The sequence below is a fragment of the Chenopodium quinoa genome, unplaced genomic scaffold, assembly GCF_001683475.1.
Source record: "Chenopodium quinoa cultivar QQ74 unplaced genomic scaffold, ASM168347v1, whole genome shotgun sequence".
Taxonomy (NCBI): Eukaryota; Viridiplantae; Streptophyta; class Magnoliopsida; order Caryophyllales; family Amaranthaceae; genus Chenopodium; species Chenopodium quinoa.
In genome coordinates this window covers 2,802,967-2,824,118 of record NW_018743691.1, presented here as the reverse complement: position 1 = coordinate 2,824,118, position 21,152 = coordinate 2,802,967, and the positions used below count along the sequence as shown (strand labels likewise).

The following is a 21,152-nucleotide window of genomic DNA, read 5'->3' as shown; positions in this document are numbered from 1 at the left end:
ATTTTGAGTTTTGTGATGATGTTTGTTATTTATACGAAGCTTTATTATCATGAAATTACTTAATTAATTGAATTTTTGGCAGTACCATTGTTGTTCATCATCTTCTTCCATGTATTTGGGTTGTAGCATTTTTCCATTATTTTTAGGTAATGTTCTTTCATTTATATGTAATGTTCTATTATTTCTAAATTATGCTCTTTTATTTATAGGTAATGTTCTTTTATTTATAAGTTATGTTCTTTTGTTTGTAAGGTAATGTTCTTCCGGGTGTACCATGTGCATAGTACACCCGCCTGTACGAAACAATAACTATTTTAAAGAAAATAATGAAACTCCTAATTAATGGAGGTTTCAAAGGCAATAAGTTTTGGTAACAATATTTTGGCTTATTGGTTTATTTAACCAACCTTATTGGAGAATTATGCCAAGAATGATTGGCTTATTGGAGAATAATTCTTGGCATAAGCAGAAATGCCCTTGCTCGGGAGGCTACGGGTTAAAAACAAAAGCTGTGTTGTGCAGCTACCGCTTTGTAATAGAAGACTCGGCCCAAGCAAAGCCCAAAACTCCCGCAACTAACAATAATTCTCTAAGCTTATCGGAAACAGTATCTGCAACATCGATTTATGTTACACCCAAAAATCAGATTTTTGACTTTTCATTGACTTTGACCAAGCAAATTGGTTCTTAGACTCAGTAGAAGTCTTTCGAGCTAAACCGGTAGAGATATAGCAAGAATTGGGCTAATATCATCCAAAGGCCAATATTAGAAACCGGTTTGGAGGCAAAGTGGGTAATTTAATTTTAAAGAGAGTTGACAGCTTGACGCCAAGAAGCGTAACTGCACAGCAGTTATGGGAGTCAGTCATAATCGCCGCTCCAATTTGCTTATATATAGAAGCATGAAGATCGAAGGAAGGACATTAGCAAATCAATTAACAACAAGCATTTCATTTCTTTTAAGCTTTCTTCTTAGATTTCATATATTCCCTTGGCTTAGTAGCCAAGTGATACTTTAGTTTAGTTTTGTTTTCTCTTAGCATTTACTGAAGATCGTTCATCTTTTCCAATTGTATGATCATGGAGGTAAATTCTCCTTCAACTTATACAATTGTAGACCTGACTCTATTCTTTAATTAATGGAATGAATTTGTATCTTTTGTCATATATTTATCTACTCTTTTATTTAATCAATCTAACTTGTTTTACATTCTTTGGGAAAGCTTCTTTATTGTTTGTGTTGTTATGTTAGCATCTAGTAAGGTTATCAATATTTGAAATCGGTAACTCGAGAGGCCACCCCCTAATAGTTTAGAACAAGATATATAGAGTATTTAACTTGTTGGAAAAGAACAATATTTGCCTCAATAACCTAAAAAGTTCTCTAAAGTATTGGCTTATTGGTTAGTTTAGAGAATTTAGATAGGCTTATTAGACTAGATTATTTGGTTATTTAGTTAAATAATTCTCTAAATTTGGCTTATTTGGATGGTTATTATTGGTTAAATAATTCGCTAAACAAGCCAAATAATTTGGTGAATTTAGATTGGCTTATCTAACCAAATTATTTGCGTATTTGGAGAATTCAATGTTCAAATTATTTGGCAAATAACATGTTCAAATTATTTGGATTATTTAACCATCTAAATTCTCCAAATTGGCTTATTTGCAACACTCAATCTCATTGCCATCTTTCATATAATATAAATACTATATTTACCATCCCATGTTTCTTATAGGGAGGAAAAAAAAATCTCCAAAAGAACTTGTTTTATTAATCTTCCTATTAACTAACAAATTTTTTCTTACACAAACAAATAAAAAACTATTGGAAAAATTGTCATGATTAATCCTAACTTTGCTCCATCAGCCAATATTAATCTCAACTTTCGTTTGTTTTTTTATCACTCTCAATTTTATACCCTATTAATTTTTTATCACTCCCAAGTTACTTAAAATCGGTTGAAGAGGTAAACTTTACTTGTGATTATTTATACACGTGTCGCCACATGATATGTTAAAAAAAAATTAAACTAAAATTTTTTAAAAAATAAACTCCAACCCTCCCTCGGCTTCTTCCACCACCACCTCCCATTCCCTTATCCCCAAGCACCTCCTCCTCTCTCTATCCTCCTCCTCCGCTGCCATCGCCGCCACCACCACCACCACCAAATTCCATCCCACACTAGCCTTGACTTTCTCTACGTCGGTAATAATGCCTTAACCAACTATCGCGACTTCCAAACCTCCTCCTCTTCCGCCGCCATTGAAGCACTCCCTTCCTCAGCCTCCGACATCTACCTTGAACTCTGCAGTGAATCTTCCTCAACCAACTCTTACTCTAACTCGCTAGCGTCCGATTCTGATGTTTCTGTTGAGATACAGACATTAACGGCGAGAACTTTGCATTTTTCGGTGAATGGAAAAAGGGATGATTCCAGCATTGAAGAGAAACAAAAGGGCGGATCAAAAACGGTGAGGGAAGGGATGGGAGCAGTAGGAATTGGATGGGGATGGGAGGTCGAAGGTCGGAATTCAACGGGGAAGAGATGGGTAGGCGAAATTCAGTAGGGAAGGGGGAGAAAACGTTAGGGGATCCGGGGAAGGGAGAAGATCGGTGGTCAGAGTTAGGAACGGTTGTCGCCTGGTCGAAACAACATGGGCTTTCTCCTTATCAGCGACAGTACGGGCGCCGCCTGTCGGAACCTACTGCTGGCAAGGGTTGGTTTTTTTTTAATTTTTTTGGACCTGTTACATGTGGACACGTGTCTGACAACTTGCAATATCAAGTTGGACGACCAGTTGGGGGTGATAAAAATTAATTGGGTATACAGTTGGGAGTGATAAAAAATAAACGAAAGTTGATATTAATATTGGCGGATAGAGCAAAGTTGGGATTAATGATGGCAATTTTTCCAAAACTATTTCTTATTTCAATCTTTAAATATTACTTTACCATTATTGTTTCGGGGTTTTTTGTGTCCCTCGGGAAAGTTATAGCTCAAGACCGGATTTCGCAAGGACGCATGTACCTGCAAAGCAAACAGAGCGCCGAATGGTCGGTGGTCCGCCTCCGAAGATTAAGTTAGTACGGTGTTCAGAGTAAAACGTGCGAAAATTAAGTTATCTGCTCGGATTCCAAGCTCAGGTGTTGTCTGTTTCTTGAGAATGCCAGCTCTGTAATTAATGTCAATATTTCGTCCCGTCATAAATGAGGGAAGTGTCCCTATTTATATGGTCATTGGGAAGTGTGCCCTCCCTAAGGTTTGATGACCAAGGGACTAGGGCACGCCGTTTTGCGACGCCTCAAAGTTTGGGCCTTAAAGGTCGTCTTTTCAGAAGGGATATCTGAGTGACACGTGTCACGCATCCAGAGAGGCCATTTGGGCGCCTCCCATGGCGACACGTGTCGCTCTCTCATTGGTCCACTTGGGATCATTAAATACTCCAAATCAGGAGTTGTTTGTGCTCGACACGTGTCACCATCTGGAAGGTCTAGGCTGGTGCCCCCTCCAGTGACACATGTCAAACGCTGATTGGGCCACTTAGCGGGGTACAAAATACCCAAAAAAATTATCATATATTTATAACACATCATTTTTTATCTATCATACCTTTCGTACTCCATACTTTGAATTTTGACAACAATTTTTTTAGATATTTTTTAATATATAAAAATAATTAATTATAATTATAATTTAATAATGCTTATTGAAAATTATCGTGCGTGGCACGTAAACTAACCTAATTTATAGTTAAAATCTTACAAATTACTTGAATAACTTTTATTGTCTTTTGATAGCTTATAATATTTTATGAATATGTTTAAGAAGTTATTATTTATGGACTTTTAATACAAAATCTTTTACTCAATCAATTGTTTTTGGGTTTAAAAAATAAAAGTACTATTGCATTAATTTGGATGAATTCACATGGTTTGAAGTATGGAATTGAAAAAGAATGTCAAAAGAGTCAACATAGCTTGTGCATTCATTTGTTGACTAATTGTCGGTGATCCTTTGTAATTGTTGTAGTTTTGCAAGTTTTAAAAGCCTAGGAAACAATCAACCAGATTTAATCTTCCAAAAAATAATTAGAAAAATATATAATAATTGTGGCTTAAATTTGTTGCATAATAGTTTATCAATAATTTGTATCCAAAAAACTGAATAATAATACCAATCCCTTGCTATAATTTTACATTTTTACGTTAAATATGAAATTATGAAATTTCTCTTTATCAAATTATTTTCTCTTTGATTGTGCTTAATATCTTGAAGATAATGGCGCCATGACATGCAAGCAATGTCATACTATGAAATTTTTATAATATTCTTGTGCATAAATTTGTTCATTATTCTTGTCAGTCAAGTCTTCCTTAAATTCTTTGCCACCTCAAAAAGAAAGAAAAAAAAACACTTTTCAATTATAATCATCATAGGCTTCATAGCTATAGAAATTTTACATAGAATTTGGCAAATTCTATATTGTGGGCTTGTGGCTACCAAGGTATGGAAATTCTATTTTTTTTTTTTTTTTTGGCCATAGTTTGTAATGACCCTCTAGAAAGATATAAATCTATTTAGTGACCTTATTTTATTTTAAAAAAGCTAATCATTCTATGTCTGGGCTAATTTTAAGCCCTAATTCTCTAAATTACTAACCTTTCCCCCAAATAAATTACTAACCCACATCGTACCTTAAACAAACCCTTTACCCTCCATTATTATTTTAGTCATTCCCCTGCCTTCCCCTCTGACAGACTAGGGCATTAATTTTCTCTTTCTTTCATTGCATTTAACTTTCTCTTTCTTTTCTTTCAACCCTATATCTTCCTTCATCTCGACTCCCATGGCGACTAGAGTTAGGATTTTAAAAGGGGGGGGGGTCGAATGGTGGGTTTGGGTTTTTGGGTGAAGGGGTGTGGGTTAAGATGGTGTGTGTGGGTTTATGGGGTGGTGGTTATGAGTTTTGGGTGGTCGATGGGTTTCGAACGGTGTGTGTGGGTTTCAAGGGGTTGTTAAGGTGGGGGCAGGTTTTAAATGATGGGTGTGGGTTGTCAAGGGGTTGTTAGGTGGTGGCTAGGTTTTATAGGATATGCAAGGGGGTCATTAGGGTGGTGGATGGGTTTCGAATGGTGGGTGTGGGTATTCAGGGGGTGGTGGTTAAGTTTCGGACGATGGGTATGGTTTTCTTGAGATTGTGGGTTATTTCAGGGTGGTGGGTTAGATTTGGCACTGGGGAAGGGTTTTGGGGTGGTGGGTTGGATTTGGTGGTGAGGGTTAACTAGGTGGTGGTTTTTGGTGGCTTAGGTAGTGGAGCTAGGTAGTAGTGTGGTGTAAATTAAGGGGTAGGTTAGTCATTTAATCCCCATAAAAAAAACTAGTAATTTAATTAATAGATTAAGGTTAAAAATTAGCTATAAACTAATTCTTAACCAATTCAAGTGGAATTAGGCCATTACTTAGATTTAATCAATTCTAGGGGGTCACTATAAACTAAATATGCTACAAAGAAAAATAAAAAAAATAAAATAAAATCCACCAAATAGAATTTCCAAATTTTGGAGATCGCCATGTAGAATTTCCCAAAAAACTTTATTGGAAATTTGTATCTATATAAACAGAAAGATTGGGGATAAATTATAGGTCAATGAATTGAATGTCATATGTGATTAAATTGAATGAAAAAATGAAGGGAGAAGAGGAGAAGGTTAAGGAAATTCAATTTGTTGAATTAAAGTGGATGTTACAAAATATAGAGAGTAATTGGGAAATAAAGAGGGAGCTAGAGATATAATATGAAAACATAATGAAACATAAATTGAGGTCAGGAAATAAGAATTATTAAAAAGAAAGGTAAAAAAAGGTGGAGTTCATGTGACAACTTTGGTTTGAGTTAATTTAATTGATGAATCATATTTATATAGGTTTTATAGGCACGTTTATGCTAAGTTTATTGTTGCTTTTTAGGTCTTTTTGTTGCTTTTTAGGACGCAAATGCATAAGTTGTTTGTTTTGTGCTCTATTAAGCTCCGTTTGTGTTTGTCTTAATGTTTCAGGTGATTTTATAGTCATTTGAACGCTTTCAAAGTGTTTGGAGTTGATTCGGATGATATTTAGATGGAAGCCGACGAATCGAGTTTATTAATTGTATATACCATGTTCGTGAATGTTGATTTTGAGATTTATATGCATGAGGAATGAATATAGCATTCACAAGGGTCGCTATGTGTAGGGAATTAATTTCAAGTGTTAAACCTCTAGCTTGAACCCCACTGTGATCATACACTAAAGTACGATGGCGTCCAAAAGGGAAGAAGATAGAGCAAAAGAGTCGCCAACAAGTTTTAGGAACTTGTAAACCGTTCACAGGGTGAAGGTTACACCCCTTAACGATCCAAGAGATCGTCAACTCCATAAGGTCTAGAACCAAATAAGGGTTCGGGGATGAAGGTACAAATCCAACCTAAAAGAGATTGAACCTGCCCTAATAATAGGCCTCTACTTTATTCTGATCGTATTCATGTGCGCTTTCTGACTAACATGCAGTCAATAGGATTAACCCTAAACATGTTTATCTATGTTGATTGAATTTAATGCACAAATAAATCTATTATTGGCGATCACTTGAATTATAATCAAATTAACCCTTAACAAGATTATTAAATATCTTATTAAGCGTGATTACAAGTACCAATTCCCTTTAAACATGCATAAAAGGCGTGATCAAGTAATAACAATAAATATCAAGCAACATAATAAATAATCAAAATAATAATTATAATAATAACAATCATATTAATCATAATAATAATAATTATCAAATTATAATCATAATCAAAACAATTATAAAAATAATCATAAATCATGTCAAAGCATAATAATAATAGCAAGATCCTAGGCATGATACTAACAAGATTAATAACAAACCCTAGCATGTCACTAAGCAATAAAAATCAAATCTTTAACCCTAACATGATACTAACAATAAAAAATATTAGGAAGAACATAAAAGGCATCATATTTTTAATCATACTTAGTATTAGGATTACCCTAGACATGATACTAGGAATCAAAATAACAATCTAAGCATGCTTTCTACAATCTACATCATAACATCAATAAAAACCATTAAAGTACTTACTTTGATGCCTCGTACCTTTTTCTAATAACAAAATACACACGGTAGTAACTTCAAGGAAAATAATAAACAAACAATTAAATTAAATAATTGAAAGAGAGATTTGGGACCAAACCCTCATAAATTAAACCTTTCACGTCTAGGGCGAAGGCAACTTCGAATATGGCTAGGTGTTTCTAGATCTTGCTTATGCGGAATTTTGTATTTAAAAAGCAAGTTAAAAAAAAAAGAGAAAGAGATGGATTAGAAGAGAATGAGAGAATTGAAAACTGGTTGTAGGTGCATGAAAATGGGGTTTTTACGACGTTATTTATAGAGAAAATCAGCCAAAAAGATAAAATTAACAAAACAGAGCATTGGCGCACAGAAAAACGAACCAGCGCCAACGCTGGCTATTGGCGCCAAGGCTGGCGCCAGGCGCTACAGCTGGCGTTTGGCGCTGATTTCAGAAATTCACGCGTTTTCTAAAATCAGATAAAAATTACCGTACAGGAGGATAAAATCGTATTTTTCCTCAAAAATGCTCTTTGATTTTAATTAAAACTCTGAAAAGTCAACAAAAGTCAATTTATCAATGCTAATTGAATTAGGAATGAAAAGAACTTTCTAGAAGAATCTAGAAGACTAAAATCATTCCTAATTGCATTAGGAATGATAAATCATATTAGGCCCTCCCCTATATCATTGGGCCGCATATAAGGTTCAAACCGGGCCCAGTTTGGTAAATTGACCATAACTTCCTCAATATTCATCGGAATTGGGCTTATAATATATCGTTGGAAATCTCTTTTCAAGCCCCATCCAACTACACTACTATTGGACCCATATCATGGACCAACCAAACTGGGTTGGCTGTTTTCTTAAAATAAGTTTTCAAAAACAGAGAGAAGAGAAAAGAAATTAAAACTATCCGCAACACTAAACTTTCCACACTTTTGCTTTATTCGATTATAATTCGACGTGAAAGATACTCATCACTGGGTTTGGTTTTGGGGAGACATATTTGGGTGTCTACACTATGCATCTTTCAGAATTGAATTTGAGTTAGAAACGAAGTTAAATGATATTTTACAAAGTGACAAAACTGACCTTTGTCCACTCTTTTGATGATAACTTGAGTTCTACATATCGGATTGATGCAATTCAAATTGCATTGGAAACTAGACTTGAAGAGATTTCCAATGATAGGTTACATGCCCCAAGAAGCCTCATATAACAGAAGTTATGGCTGTTTTAATCCGAGCTAGGTAGCCTGCGACCATACCCTGCGCCCAATCGAGGCTCCGTAGCTACTGCCAGGGCGCGGGGCTGACCTGCGCCCGCAGGATTTGGCGAGTGCACAACCAGCCCACGACCATGAGGTTTTGTTGCTGCACATCACTCGTCCCTCATTTCCGTCGATATTATTCGTGCCACGTCACCTTCTATCATCCAATAATATTGCAACTTATGTATATATTATTTTCATATTTCTTTTCTTTAATTATTTTTAGATTAGATTTAGGAAGTTTATAAATATTCCAAGGGATTAATATTTTCGTATGTGCAGCGATGATGCTTTGTTTACCTGTCAAAATTTGATAGGTTGTCGTACACCTGTCAAAAATAAATTCCTAACAAAACCAACTAACAGTGTAGTAGGGTAAGTAGGGTCGAATCCACAGGGAGATGGTATTCAATCTAACCTCTAAGAAATTGGAGAAACTAAACTATGTCATGAAATTGGGATAGGGAAGCAATCTAAATTAAAATAGGAATAAAACAATTGATAAAAAGACCTAGGGTTGTGGTTCACCATGCTTATAGTTCTAAATCTATCAAATATCAGTAACAATTCAATCAATCAATTATCTAGAGCAATTGCTAAGCCTACGGTCGGGTCTTAACGCTCTCAATTCAACATATGTAGTTCGGTCGCTAACATAATTAGAATTGCTAATTGTAGGTAAGCCCCTAAAAGTAAGATCTTTCGATTCTAACTCTTATTAACAAGAATTAATCACACAATTGATTAGGTTGCAAGATTAACAATAAAACACTATCAATTAGAGAAATCAAGAATCAAAATATCAATAATATCAAACAAGATTCATTATATAAACATGGATTCCCAAACCCTAAAAATAAACTAGTCTAGCATGAAATAAATAAATAAAACTAGATCTAAGAAATAAAACATAATTAAAATCAAGAATATAGAAATAAAATACCTCAACGAATTAAAATAGTAAACCCAAGAATCATCCATGGAAGAATTCATGGAGATGCCATGAGAAACTAGGGTTCAAAAGAGAAAACTAACGTAAAAACGGCCTAAGGAAAAAATAATAAACCCTCGGAACTATTTATAAACTTCCTAAATCTTATCTAAAACTAATTAAAGAAAAAGAAATAAGAAAATATAAATTACATAAGTTGCAATGCTATTGGGCGATAGATGATGACGTGGCATAAAACCGTAAGTGAGGTCGAGGGATCGATACAAGTTATATGTGCAGCGATGATGCTTCGTGGGCTTCTTTGGCTGCTCGGCAAAACCTGCGGGCTGGCAGTAGGTGCTGGGCACTTTGTGTGGGCGTGGGACAGACCTACAAGCTTGGCCACGGGTGCTGCACTTCGTTTCTGACTGCATGCTCAGATTGAAACGCCTATAACTTATGTTCTAGGAGTCTTCTTGGGGCGTGTGACCATCATTGGAAAGCTATTCAAGTCTAGTTTCCAATGCAACTTGAATCACTTCAATCCAATCTGTAGAACTCAAGTTATGATCAAAAGAGTGGACAAAGGTCAGTTTTAGCACTTTGTAAACCATCGTTTTTCTTCATTTCTAACTCAAATTCAATTCCGAAAAGATGCATTGCGACCCTCGTGGATGCTATGATCATCTCTCATGCATATAAATATCAACCGAAGCTTCCACAAACACAATTCTTTCGTTGAGCGACCTTGATTCATCGACTTTTCATCCTTTCATTGTTCGATTTTTCCGAAATTACTCCGAAAGCGTCTAAATAGTTATAGAAACTACCTGAAACATTCAGAAAATACAAACGAAGCGTAATAGAGCACAAAAAGGACAACTTATGCAATTGTGACCTAAAAAGCGACTAAAAGACCTAAAAAGGAACTATAAACTTAGCTTAAACATGTCTATAAATCCTATATGAATGTGATTTATCATTAATACACTGTAAAAGTTATTTTATGCCAATAACATTCAAATTTAAATTACTTGAATAAATTTCACTGCCTTTTGGCATCTTGTTACATTTTTATGATTTGCTATGTTTTTGTTTGTAATTAAAACTTGACCTTACTTTTAGATCAGAGTTTATTTTAAGGACATCTTATACAAAATAAATTACAAATTAGCGAATAATAGCAATGTATCAATCGTAGAATTAAATTATCTAGTTACACGAATTAAATAATAAATTATATCAAATTATTATAGGCCAAACCCTTGTTATAATTTGCATATACGACAATATAAGAAATTTCGAAGCTTCTCTTCACAAATTTTATTCTCTTACTTCTTATACATTTTATATCTTGAAAATGATTCACTATGTGAAATTAATTTCTAGATTCTTACACCAAATGCTTCCTTTTTCTTGTCATTTGTGTATTGCTTCTTTACTGCTTCAATATCTCTCCTAATCTATCGTTATCTTTATCGTTGCAATAATTTTACAAAGCATTTTTAGAGATATTTATCCATCTATTGATTTATCTATTTGTTTTTTTATTCCTTATTTGGATTTTTGGTGATGTGAAAGAATTTATATTAGGAGAAGTGTTAGGGGAAGATTGATGAATAAATGTCAAATTTAAATTGAAATTGAAAGTTGAAGGGAGAGAAAGAGGAAAAGGATTAAGATTATTATAATTAAGTTTATTGAATTAAAGTGAAGGTTACATATATTGAAGAGCTATTAAAAGATGGGGAGGAGGGAACTAAAGGGCCAAGAAGTAAAAAGGATTGTAAAGAAAGTTAAAAGGAAAGGATAAGAGGACACGTGGCAAATTAGTTTGTCCTTTTAAAAACTTAGTATAGAAGTATAGATTAGTCTATTTTCCAACACAATAAATGTCTTGCCTCTTAAGTATGAGGTATCACATTTCTAGCATGTATTAAATAATAATATTAATATCTAATTAATTGTAGTGAGATTAAGACAAAATAAAGAAGCTCAAACTACAATCACATGAACAATACACACAAAATGTCTTTTTTATTCTTACACAAGATGTTTTCTTTAAATACATTACGTGTCTCGATATTAAGTTTCGAGTATAAACTTTTACCATTAATACATTTGAAGAAGCAAGTTTTTTTTTTTTAACAAAATAAAAAATAAAAATAAAATAGTAAAAGTGAAGACAAGGCTGCATACTTAACACATCTTTTTTCTTTTCAAGCGCAATACACTTTCTTAAATTGTAGATTAAGTGTTTCTTAAGTTTACAACATAATGAATAAGGAGGTTGTGTGTAAAAATTAAAAAAAAATAATAAACAAAATAAACATTGAAAATGGGAGGAGAGTGGGGTAAATAACCTAAACTATAGCCACTCATTGGAATGATTTAAGAATACATCTTTTCTTTACATTACATACATATATATATAATGTGTCATCTCGAATTAAATTTGAAAAGCAAGTTCATTGAATATAATACCAAGAAAGTAACATTCGAAGTATGATGAAAAGAAAAATAAATTAAAAAATTAAGGGTTCGTTTGGCATTGCTGTGGTTTTCTGTTTTTTGGTTCTTTGTTGTATAAAAGTATATGATATATATCACATAATGAATCAAAAATTATTTAAACTTATTAAAATTATAATAATTTTGAAAACTGACAACAAAAAAGTGGAAACATCTTTTTCTTGTTTCCTGTTTTTGGTTTTTAGTTTTAAAAAAAACAGGAAACTAAAAACAAAAAAATGATGTCAAACAAGCCCTAAATATTTAAATCATGCAATTGTAGCAAAAACTACATTATGAACATCACTTAACAAGCACATATTTCATCTTTAATTTCCAATAATAATCATCAATCACTAGATTATAAAACCAAAAGGAAAACAATAATGAAATCTTAAGTGGCAAACTTTAATAGAGAGCATATGATGAATTAAATTTGTGTCGTAACTGACAAACTCTATTATCAGAGAGCTAATGATGAATTCGTCTCGTAACTGACAAACTCTAACAGAGAGCTAATGATGAAATCAAATCTTAAATAACAAACTTTGATAGGAAACTAATGATGAAATCAAATCTTAACCGATAAAATCTTATAGAGAACAAATGATCTTATAACTGACAATCTCTAGTAGAGGACAAATGATTCAGAACTGACAAACTCTAACAGTAAATAATACTAATAAATATTACTCTTAACATGTATTGAATGAAGATGACTGTGCAATCTGAGATAAACCTACTAAAAAAAGGGAATAGCGTAGGACAAAAAAGGCATATCTGCATTCACGATTTCACGTGAGCAATACATGTAAATGTCTTTTCTTTTCAAGTGCAATATGCTATCTTAAATTATAGATGACGTGTTTCTTAAAATAAATTATAGTCTTTTATACCTTTCCCCGTTAACACAATTATTGAGCAATTAATGTGTGAATATCAAAATTTTCAATTGAAAATGGAAAAAGAAATGGACAAAGTAGTAAAATTAGGGTTTGCTCAAATAATAAAATACTAGTATGAAGTATTTTTCTATCTCTTTCAAACGTAATTTGTTCAAACCATGTGCAAATGACATGTCTTATAAGTATATGATAATAATTTTCACTATCAACACATATTGAATGGGGAAGTAATGCACTAAGCTAGGGCCTGTTCTTTTCAGCTTATTTTCAGTTCAGTTCAGCTCCAATAAGTTGAATTTAGTTCAGTTCTTATCTTAATTTCCTTCCTCATAAAACATTCAGTTCATTTCAACTCCAATAAGTTTAGTTCAATTCAGCTCAATACAATCAATCAAAACATGCCCTAAGATGATTAAAAATAAAATCACAGAGAGCGAGCTGAGAGTAAAGTTAGATAGAGAAATTGAAACAAATCTTGTCAAATGACACACAGAGTTGTCCTTTACTTCCGACAATACACAGAGCTGTCTATTCTCCTCGAACACAATTACCTAATTTTAAATTGCACATAATACGTATCTTAAGAATATACTTAGTATAATCTCTTAGGTATGAATCACGAATTTCGAAACTCAATTACTATGCACATATATGGTAAATAAATGGGTAGATAGAGCATATTGTTCTATACCTAGTCTCCTATTTTTACACCCTAAATTTTGATAACAAGCAAATTATTCTTCTTGTAAAAAAAACAAAAGCCACACGCTTACGTGTGTTATGTCTTCCCTTACATTTTTTTTTTTTTGAGGCAATGTCTTCCCTTACATATTAATTCTATTATTATTCATTTATAAATATTTATATTTATATTATTACAATTACAACAATAAAAAAATAATAAAAAAAAAAACGCCAAAAAGAACGGCAATATCTTTTTCCCGAGGAAGACCGCAGACTCACCAACAACATCATCAAATCATCATCACCAACTTTAAATCAACGGTCACAATCTCATCTAACCCCACACAACCCTCCACATGTCACTCTCTCATTTGTCATTCACACTCCCATTTCTCACAGCCAAAATACTTCTAGTTAATCAGTTAAACACGCCAAATAAAAAAATAAATAAAAATAAAAATTAAAAAAAAGACAAGCTACTACTACTATACTACTGGAAGAAAAAGAGACAGTAATTCCCTTTTTTTTCTTCATTCATTCATCTTCTCTCTACTTTCTCTCTCCTCATTTTCTCTCTCTACTTTCTCTCTCCTCTTTCTGGGTCTTCTCTTGCTTGACTACTATCACGATCTTCTCTCTCCTCGACCTTCAGCTTGATCTCTTATGGTTCAATCGTTTGATTTTTGGTTCAACCTTTGAAATCGGCGTAAGTCAGCTGGTCAAAATTTTGGTTCGATCGACGCGTTTTTGGTCAATTTTGAGGTTCAGATCATGGAATTTTCTTCTTGTTTTTAGTGTTTTTGTTTGGGTTTTTGATTGTTCTAATTTTGTATTTGAATTGGGTTTTTTTTTTTTTTTTTTTTGATTAATTTTTGTTTTTGTAACTGTAACCTGGAATTCACGCGTTTTCTGGGTGTTTGTTGAATTTTTGTCATCGGAAAAGTTTGGGGTTTTTTTGCTTGAATTTGTTTTGGTTTTTTAGGGTTTATGATTGTTTGGTTATGGTGGTGGAAAAGGGTTATTGAGTTGGGTGTTGTTGTGTTTTGGGGGAGATGGAAGTGAAGGGAAACTGGGTGGGTAACTAGGGTTTTGATTTTAGTAGGTTAATTAATACTGTTTTTACCCTTTTTTGTTTTGAGAAATGTGATTGATTATTTATGATTGTTATTACCTATTGTAGAAGATTATGTAATGATTCTTTCCTTCTAGATAAAATTTGATGATTGGAGTGGAATTCTATCTTGTGAAATTTTGCTCATTTTCGTCTTCTGGTGTTTGATTGATCTAATTTTGTTGATTTGTTAGCTGATTAGGTTGTTTTGTAGTTGATTCGAGGCGGTTTTTCGGGTTGATTGTACATTTATTCATTTTGGTGTGCAATTTAAGTTATGATTAATTCATTCAATTTGTATAGGTTTTTGTGGTTTATGGTTTTGGCTAGAAATCATAGAACTTGTTATCGTTTACTTGTAAGTATTCGTTTCGATATTGATTCTGATTGATAATTGTTGTGGATGCTTTTTATTCAGGGCTCCAGCTGGGGGTGTTTTAGATTTGGCGTGCTGATGCTGAGGAATTAGATAGATTCAGAGCTTGCTTCTCTGATTGGGGGAACAAGATGTTGGAGGCTTCGAAGTTTACCGGGATCATAGGCATTAACAACAATGACAACAAATTTTATGACTTCTACAAGCTTGGTGTTGGTGAGAATTCCAACATGTCGATTGACAGTTACGCGAGTTTGGCAGCGAGTAATGGTGGGGGATCTGTAGCAATGTCTGTTGATAATAGCAGTGTGGGTTCTAATGATTCACACACTCGTATGTTGGGTCATCAAGGATTGAAGTGCGTCAAAGATAATTATTCGGTTGCTGGAAGCAATAATCATCGAGGAAGGGTAACCCATGCTTTAAGTGATGATGCACTTGCTCAAGCTCTTATGGATCCTAATTATCCTACTGAGGGCCTCGAGAATTTTGAGGAGTGGACCATCGACTTGAGGAAGCTTAACATGGGCGATGCATTTGCACAGGGAGCTTTTGGGAAGCTTTACAGGGGCACTTATGAAGGTGAGGAGGTTGCTATTAAAATTTTGGAGAGGCCAGAGAATGATCAGGATAGGGCCCAGCTGATGGAGCAACAATTTCAGCAAGAGGTTATGATGCTTGCTACATTGAAGCATCCAAATATTGTTCGGTTCATTGGAGCTTGCCGAAAACCCATGGTCTGGTGTATTGTTACTGAATATGCAAAGGGTGGTTCCGTTAGACAATTCTTGACAAAGAGGCATAACAGATCAGTGCCTTTGAAATTAGCTGTTAAGCAGGCTTTGGATGTGGCTAGAGGAATGGAGTATGTCCACCAGCTTGGACTGATCCACAGGGATTTGAAGTCCGACAATCTGTTGATTTTTGCTGATAAATCCATAAAAATTGCGGACTTTGGAGTTGCTAGGATTGAGGTTCAGACTGAAGGAATGACTCCAGAGACTGGAACATACCGCTGGATGGCTCCGTAAGATTCCTTGCTCTTGTTAACTGCTGTCTTTCTTTCCTTTTAAGCTATTATATACATGTGTGCTCTATTCAATTTTCTTGCTTAAATCTGCTTACTTAACTCCTAATCCCCAACATTACTTTGCCACCATATTTTAGATATCCTTTGAAATCCTATTTCATATAAGGTATTCCTTCCCCCTCCCCCAACTGTTCAGACTTGCTTTTATCAATTAATTGTTTTGAAACCGACTAAATTCTACTATGATTTGCCGATATATGGTTGTCTGATTGTTCTGCAAGGTGTCTTTATTTCTGTCTTTTATGCGCGTTCATAAAGGGAGAAGGATTAAAGGTTTATGATCCAATAGATAACCTATAAGGTGGCTTTGTTTCTATCTTTTATGAGTATTGCATTAAGTGGGCAGGATGATAATCATCCAATAGATAACTTGTACACCATAAGTGGTGGCTTCTAGGAATAGCTTTCTAGCCTACACTCAACTGATATTTTCTATTACTAGAAGCAACTTACTGCATGCAACATTAAAGATTTCTAGTGGAATCCATCATGGTACATGTGTCAGCCTAACTAAAATGGCTTTGGTTATCTTCTTCTATAAGATACTTTTGAATTTAACTGTCAACTTTAATGTGGAATTTGGTTGTTTGGAATAGCAAGGAGCATGCTTTAGGTTGTTTGAGCAACATTTTTTAAAAAAAAGAAAATTAACTATCATTCCATTTGTAAGAGCAGCTCCATTTTCTTGGCCCTATTAGAACACTTATCTGTACTTTTTTTACTCAGTAGGTATGACCTGGCTTTCCATTGGCTGGCTTTTGAGCCTTCTGATGGAATTGTAGCCCAAGACACCGCTGTAATATTGACTTTGAACAATTATCTTTGTGACATTAGTTTACTTGAATGCTATCGCAAATTAACTTTTATGTTCGGTGCTCAACGAGTCAACGTGCTTCTCTCAATTTCAAAGAAATATATCCAGGGTTCATTAATTGTGTAGTATTTTCTCTGACAGTATCCTGAAATCATTATTTGTATGTTATTGTAGTTGCTTCTATATAAGCTCGTGTCATGCGATTTATTATTTGTGGTTTGGCTGATGCATCATTTTAAAATTGAAGCTGTATAGTTGTAGTGGCAGAGGAATAGAGGAATATTACAATTCTGATTTCTGGAAGGGGTAAGGGGTTGGTAGACTGGTACAACGTAGATTCTATTTAGTTATAGATCTATGTTGGCTGTAGGACATCAAGAAGTTATTAGCTCTAATCACTTTACAAAAATTATGCTTACTTCACCACTGTTGGGCATTTCTCAGCCTCAGTAAGCTGGCTAAACAGTAAAGTTGATTGAGGATTGTAGTATACTAGTATGTAGGAAAAGTTTCACTAGTTGGAAAACTCTTTGCTTTGTTATTTACTGAAAGCTTCCTCTGTTGTGTTGAGAAGGTGTGATGTTTCAATTGAGGTTGCTTATATTTCTCTCTGTCACTTGTGTGTTTCATCTTTCTGTGGCGTTAGTCAGGTATTCACTTGCTGTGCTTGACATTTAAACTTTTCTGCGTAGCATGGAGATCTTCTTGACTGCACTATTATTTTCCTTCTGCAGTGAAATGATCCAGCATAGGCCTTATACACAGAAGGTTGACGTGTACAGTTTTGGAATTGTCCTTTGGGAGCTGATTACGGGTATGCTCCCATTCCAGAATATGACTGCTGTTCAGGCAGCATTTGCCGTTGTCAACAAGGGTGTCCGCCCAATTATCCCAGCTGACTGCTTGCCTGTTCTTGCTGAGATCATGACCCGTTGTTGGGACCCCAATCCCGATGTGAGGCCGCCCTTCTCAGATGTGGTGAAGATGCTCGAGCATGCAGAGACCGAGATCATGACAACTGTTCGTAAGGCGCGCTTCAGGTGCTGCATTACACAACCTATGACTGCAGATTAATGCACAGAGGAAGAGAAAGAAAAAGAAAAAGACGAGACAGGAGAGGAGAGGAACAAAAGGGATAGACAGATTTGTGGGGGGTTATTCAGAAGGATTTGGTACAGCCAAAGTCTTGCAGGGAAGGTTGTTTTACTTAACCGTGTATCTATCAGGATATGATTTTCTTACATTCAGCTTAGAAAAAAAAGGTGGAAAAATCAAGATAAAAGTCGAGAACTTCTGGGTTTTCTGCTTTTTTTTTTTTCCTTTTTTTTTTGTTTCTTTTTTTTTCCCTTAAATTATAATTCAAATGGATTTCTATGGTTGCCCTTAGTAGGAGGAAGAGAAGATATGTGATCTGTATTTATACATGCGCCCTCGCTCTTGCTATGATATTTATCTAGTTTAATTGTTTTGATGATAAAAAAAAGGAGGGAAATTTCATATTATCATTCTTAGTTCCTTAAATTAATTGCATTTGCATTGCCTGATTATGGTAAAATTTAGTCTTGGAAATGATGTGTTTTTTCTTATATTCCATACAACACCAGGAATCTACCAGTCAAAGACTCAGAGTAGTTGTTTGATGATTGTCTTCTTTGCACAAACATCGCTGACACACTTATAATCTAAACTATTGTCTGTCTTCTTAAATGTATCATTAGAATTTCTCTCTCCAATAAGTTAATGATAACACAAACTCTAAAACAAGAAGGGTGCACATTAATTGTAAGACTCTTGTTTTTGTCTTTTAACTAAATTGTACTGTATAAAATAAAGAGTAATGCTAAGTACTGGTATAGACATACTATCTTAGGGACACTGATAAGCATTTAGGGCTACGTAATCAAATTAGAAAAAACAAGTGCATATTAGACTATCGCTTTATTTATGTTTCTTTTAGCACTAAATATCGTTAATTTCGAAATGAAAAATTGTGAAAATTACATACTACTCCCTCCGTCCCTTAATTATAGGCATATAACTAAGGGACGGAGGGAGTACATATTAGCATACTACGTGCCCCATGAGGTCAAGTTTAGTCAATCAGATAATCAAATTAGATTACTATTAGATCAGAAACATTAAGCAATTAGATAAGATAAGTAAAAATATTGTGAATTAAACATACATAGCTTACTATTTTACTTTTAATTCTTTACACGTAGCCCTTAAGGTTTCTTGTATCATTTTTCTAATATGTAAGGTTCTTTATTTTTTTTTCTTTCCTTTTCGGTAAAGTAATTTTCACAAAAATACATCAATCATCAATATATTATTCCCTTTGTCAAACTAAATATTCTAAGACTCATTTGGCAGCTATGAAACATAATGTCTAATTATCACAAGAGCTTATTCACTTTATAAATGCAAAAAAAATTCTCTCGGCGCTATCAAAGTTGACATGTCAAAAGCTTGTAAGTGTGTAGAATGGACGTTTTTATTTAAGGTCCTAAAAACTTATTGTTTCTCCCATCGTTGGGTCCAATGAATTTTTCATTGTGTCTACCTTCATCTTCAACCTTCAAGGCTACTGTTAACAGAAAAACAATATAGAACTTCCAGCCACATTGTGGCCTTCGCCAAGGTGATCATTTATCCCCCTATCTCTTCCTCTGTATGGATGGATGTGTTTGTCAAGAATCTTTATTAACTGAAGAAATCAAACAATTTAGTGGTATTAAAATTGGATGAAGAGCCCCAAAATTTCATTGATTTTTTGCAGATGATGCCATGTTTTTTTGCCCCCCAAATAGACAAAACCTCTTGCACAAATATCCGCGATATACTAGCTAGGTTTGGGTCAGTCTCAGGATAGCTGATAAATTTTCAAAAATCTTACATTAAATTTAGCATGTCTGTTCCCCAAGATCTAGTTAGGCACTGTTCTTTTGAGCTTATGGGCAGAGCAGATCAGATTTCAGCAAAGCAGAGCAGAGCAAGGCTAGGCTTCCACACACTGCGGAGCAAAGCAGGGCAGAGCAGAGCACAACAGATTTCAGCAGAGCAAAGCAGAGCAGAGCAGTGCAGAGTAGAGTAAAGCAGTGCAGAGCACATAGCAGAGCAGAGCAGCTCTAAAGAACAAGGCCTTAGTGAGTGTAAGGATATTCTCCATATTCCTAGTGTGCAAACTATGGGAGCACAATTGGGGAATCCAATTGATCTTTCGGACAAGAAATCAAAATTTTTAAAAATTTTCTCATGGAGAAGGACAAGACCAGAAACTCTTTTTTGGACTGCGTGAAGGTTATCACAATATGCAAAATTGGTACTTATAAACTCTGTTTTAATGGGTATCTCATCTCATGGTATGAAATCATTTGAGCTGCCAATTAGCTACAGTGAACAAGATAGACTCAATCATAACCAGATTTTGGTGGGCTACAAGTGGAGAAAAGGGTATTCGTTGGGCTAAAAATCATTTGCACAGTCACCAAAAGGTATGGGTGGTTTAGGGATTCGATCTACTAGCATGGTTAATGATACTTTTATCTTCAAAAATGTTGTTAGGATGCACCCCTAACTTCTTGCCTGTAAAATTTTCAAAGCTAAATTACAGTGTGTCTTATGTCATGAAATACCTAGGAACCAGTCATTAGGTTCATTTTCTTATGCTAAAAAAGGTTTCCAAACAGTAGCAAGCCAGTTCCTTCTCGGGTTGCTTGGAAGATTGCGAGTGGTGATAAGAAAGTTTCGGTGGTTAAGTATAATCAAATTTTACGTGAGAGTTTAAGATGAAAGGTTTAACACTTAATTAATCATAATACATGTTTCTAAAATGCTTCATTAGTGAGAGAAAAGTTTGAATGGGATAGTGCAAAGGCAATCTTAGGATGGAATTACGTACCAAAGGAAAGGAATGATGATTTCATGTACTGGCCTGATCATTCATTGGAAATTTTACAGTCAAAACTGGGTAATGTTTGATTTTTTAAAAATCGTATGGAGACTTAATATTCCCCAAAATGGAGTATGTTCATATGAAAACACTTTTATGATGATATTCCTACGAAAGACAAACTCGTTCAAAGAGGAATGCATTATGTGATTGTTGTGGTTTAGAGAATGAGAATTCGTAACGTAACACATCTTAAGATTCTGTATTTTGTCTAGTTTTGCGTGGAGTAATGCGGCTTGCCAAATTATACTCTGATGCGGATTTGGATGGTCTACAAAGGTGAATGAAGGGAACTTCTTTGATGCGGGAACTGGCTTTAGGCTAGCAACTAACCTCATCCTTAGCTTGCATTCATGCGAAGGCTCAGG

At 34.5% G+C, this 21,152-nt stretch overlaps 1 protein-coding gene across 2 annotated transcripts; it reads left to right on the top strand.

Moving 5' to 3' along the window:
* The first annotated feature begins 13,940 nt into the window (after positions 1-13,940).
* On the top strand, positions 13,941-18,334 carry LOC110683760 (serine/threonine-protein kinase HT1-like). 2 transcript variants are annotated; one of them, XM_021860163.1, is made up of 3 exons: positions 13,941-14,147; positions 14,971-15,955; positions 17,567-18,334. In XM_021860163.1, the coding sequence occupies exons 2-3, from the start codon at positions 15,060-15,062 to the stop codon at positions 17,904-17,906; spliced, it is 1,236 nt and encodes a 411-aa protein (XP_021715855.1). In that variant the 5' UTR covers positions 13,941-14,147; positions 14,971-15,059; the 3' UTR covers positions 17,907-18,334. The 2 variants fall into 2 exon arrangements, with proteins under 2 accessions (XP_021715855.1, XP_021715854.1); XM_021860162.1 differs by having other exon boundaries at positions 13,942-14,203.
* The last annotated feature ends 2,818 nt before the right edge of the window (positions 18,335-21,152 follow it).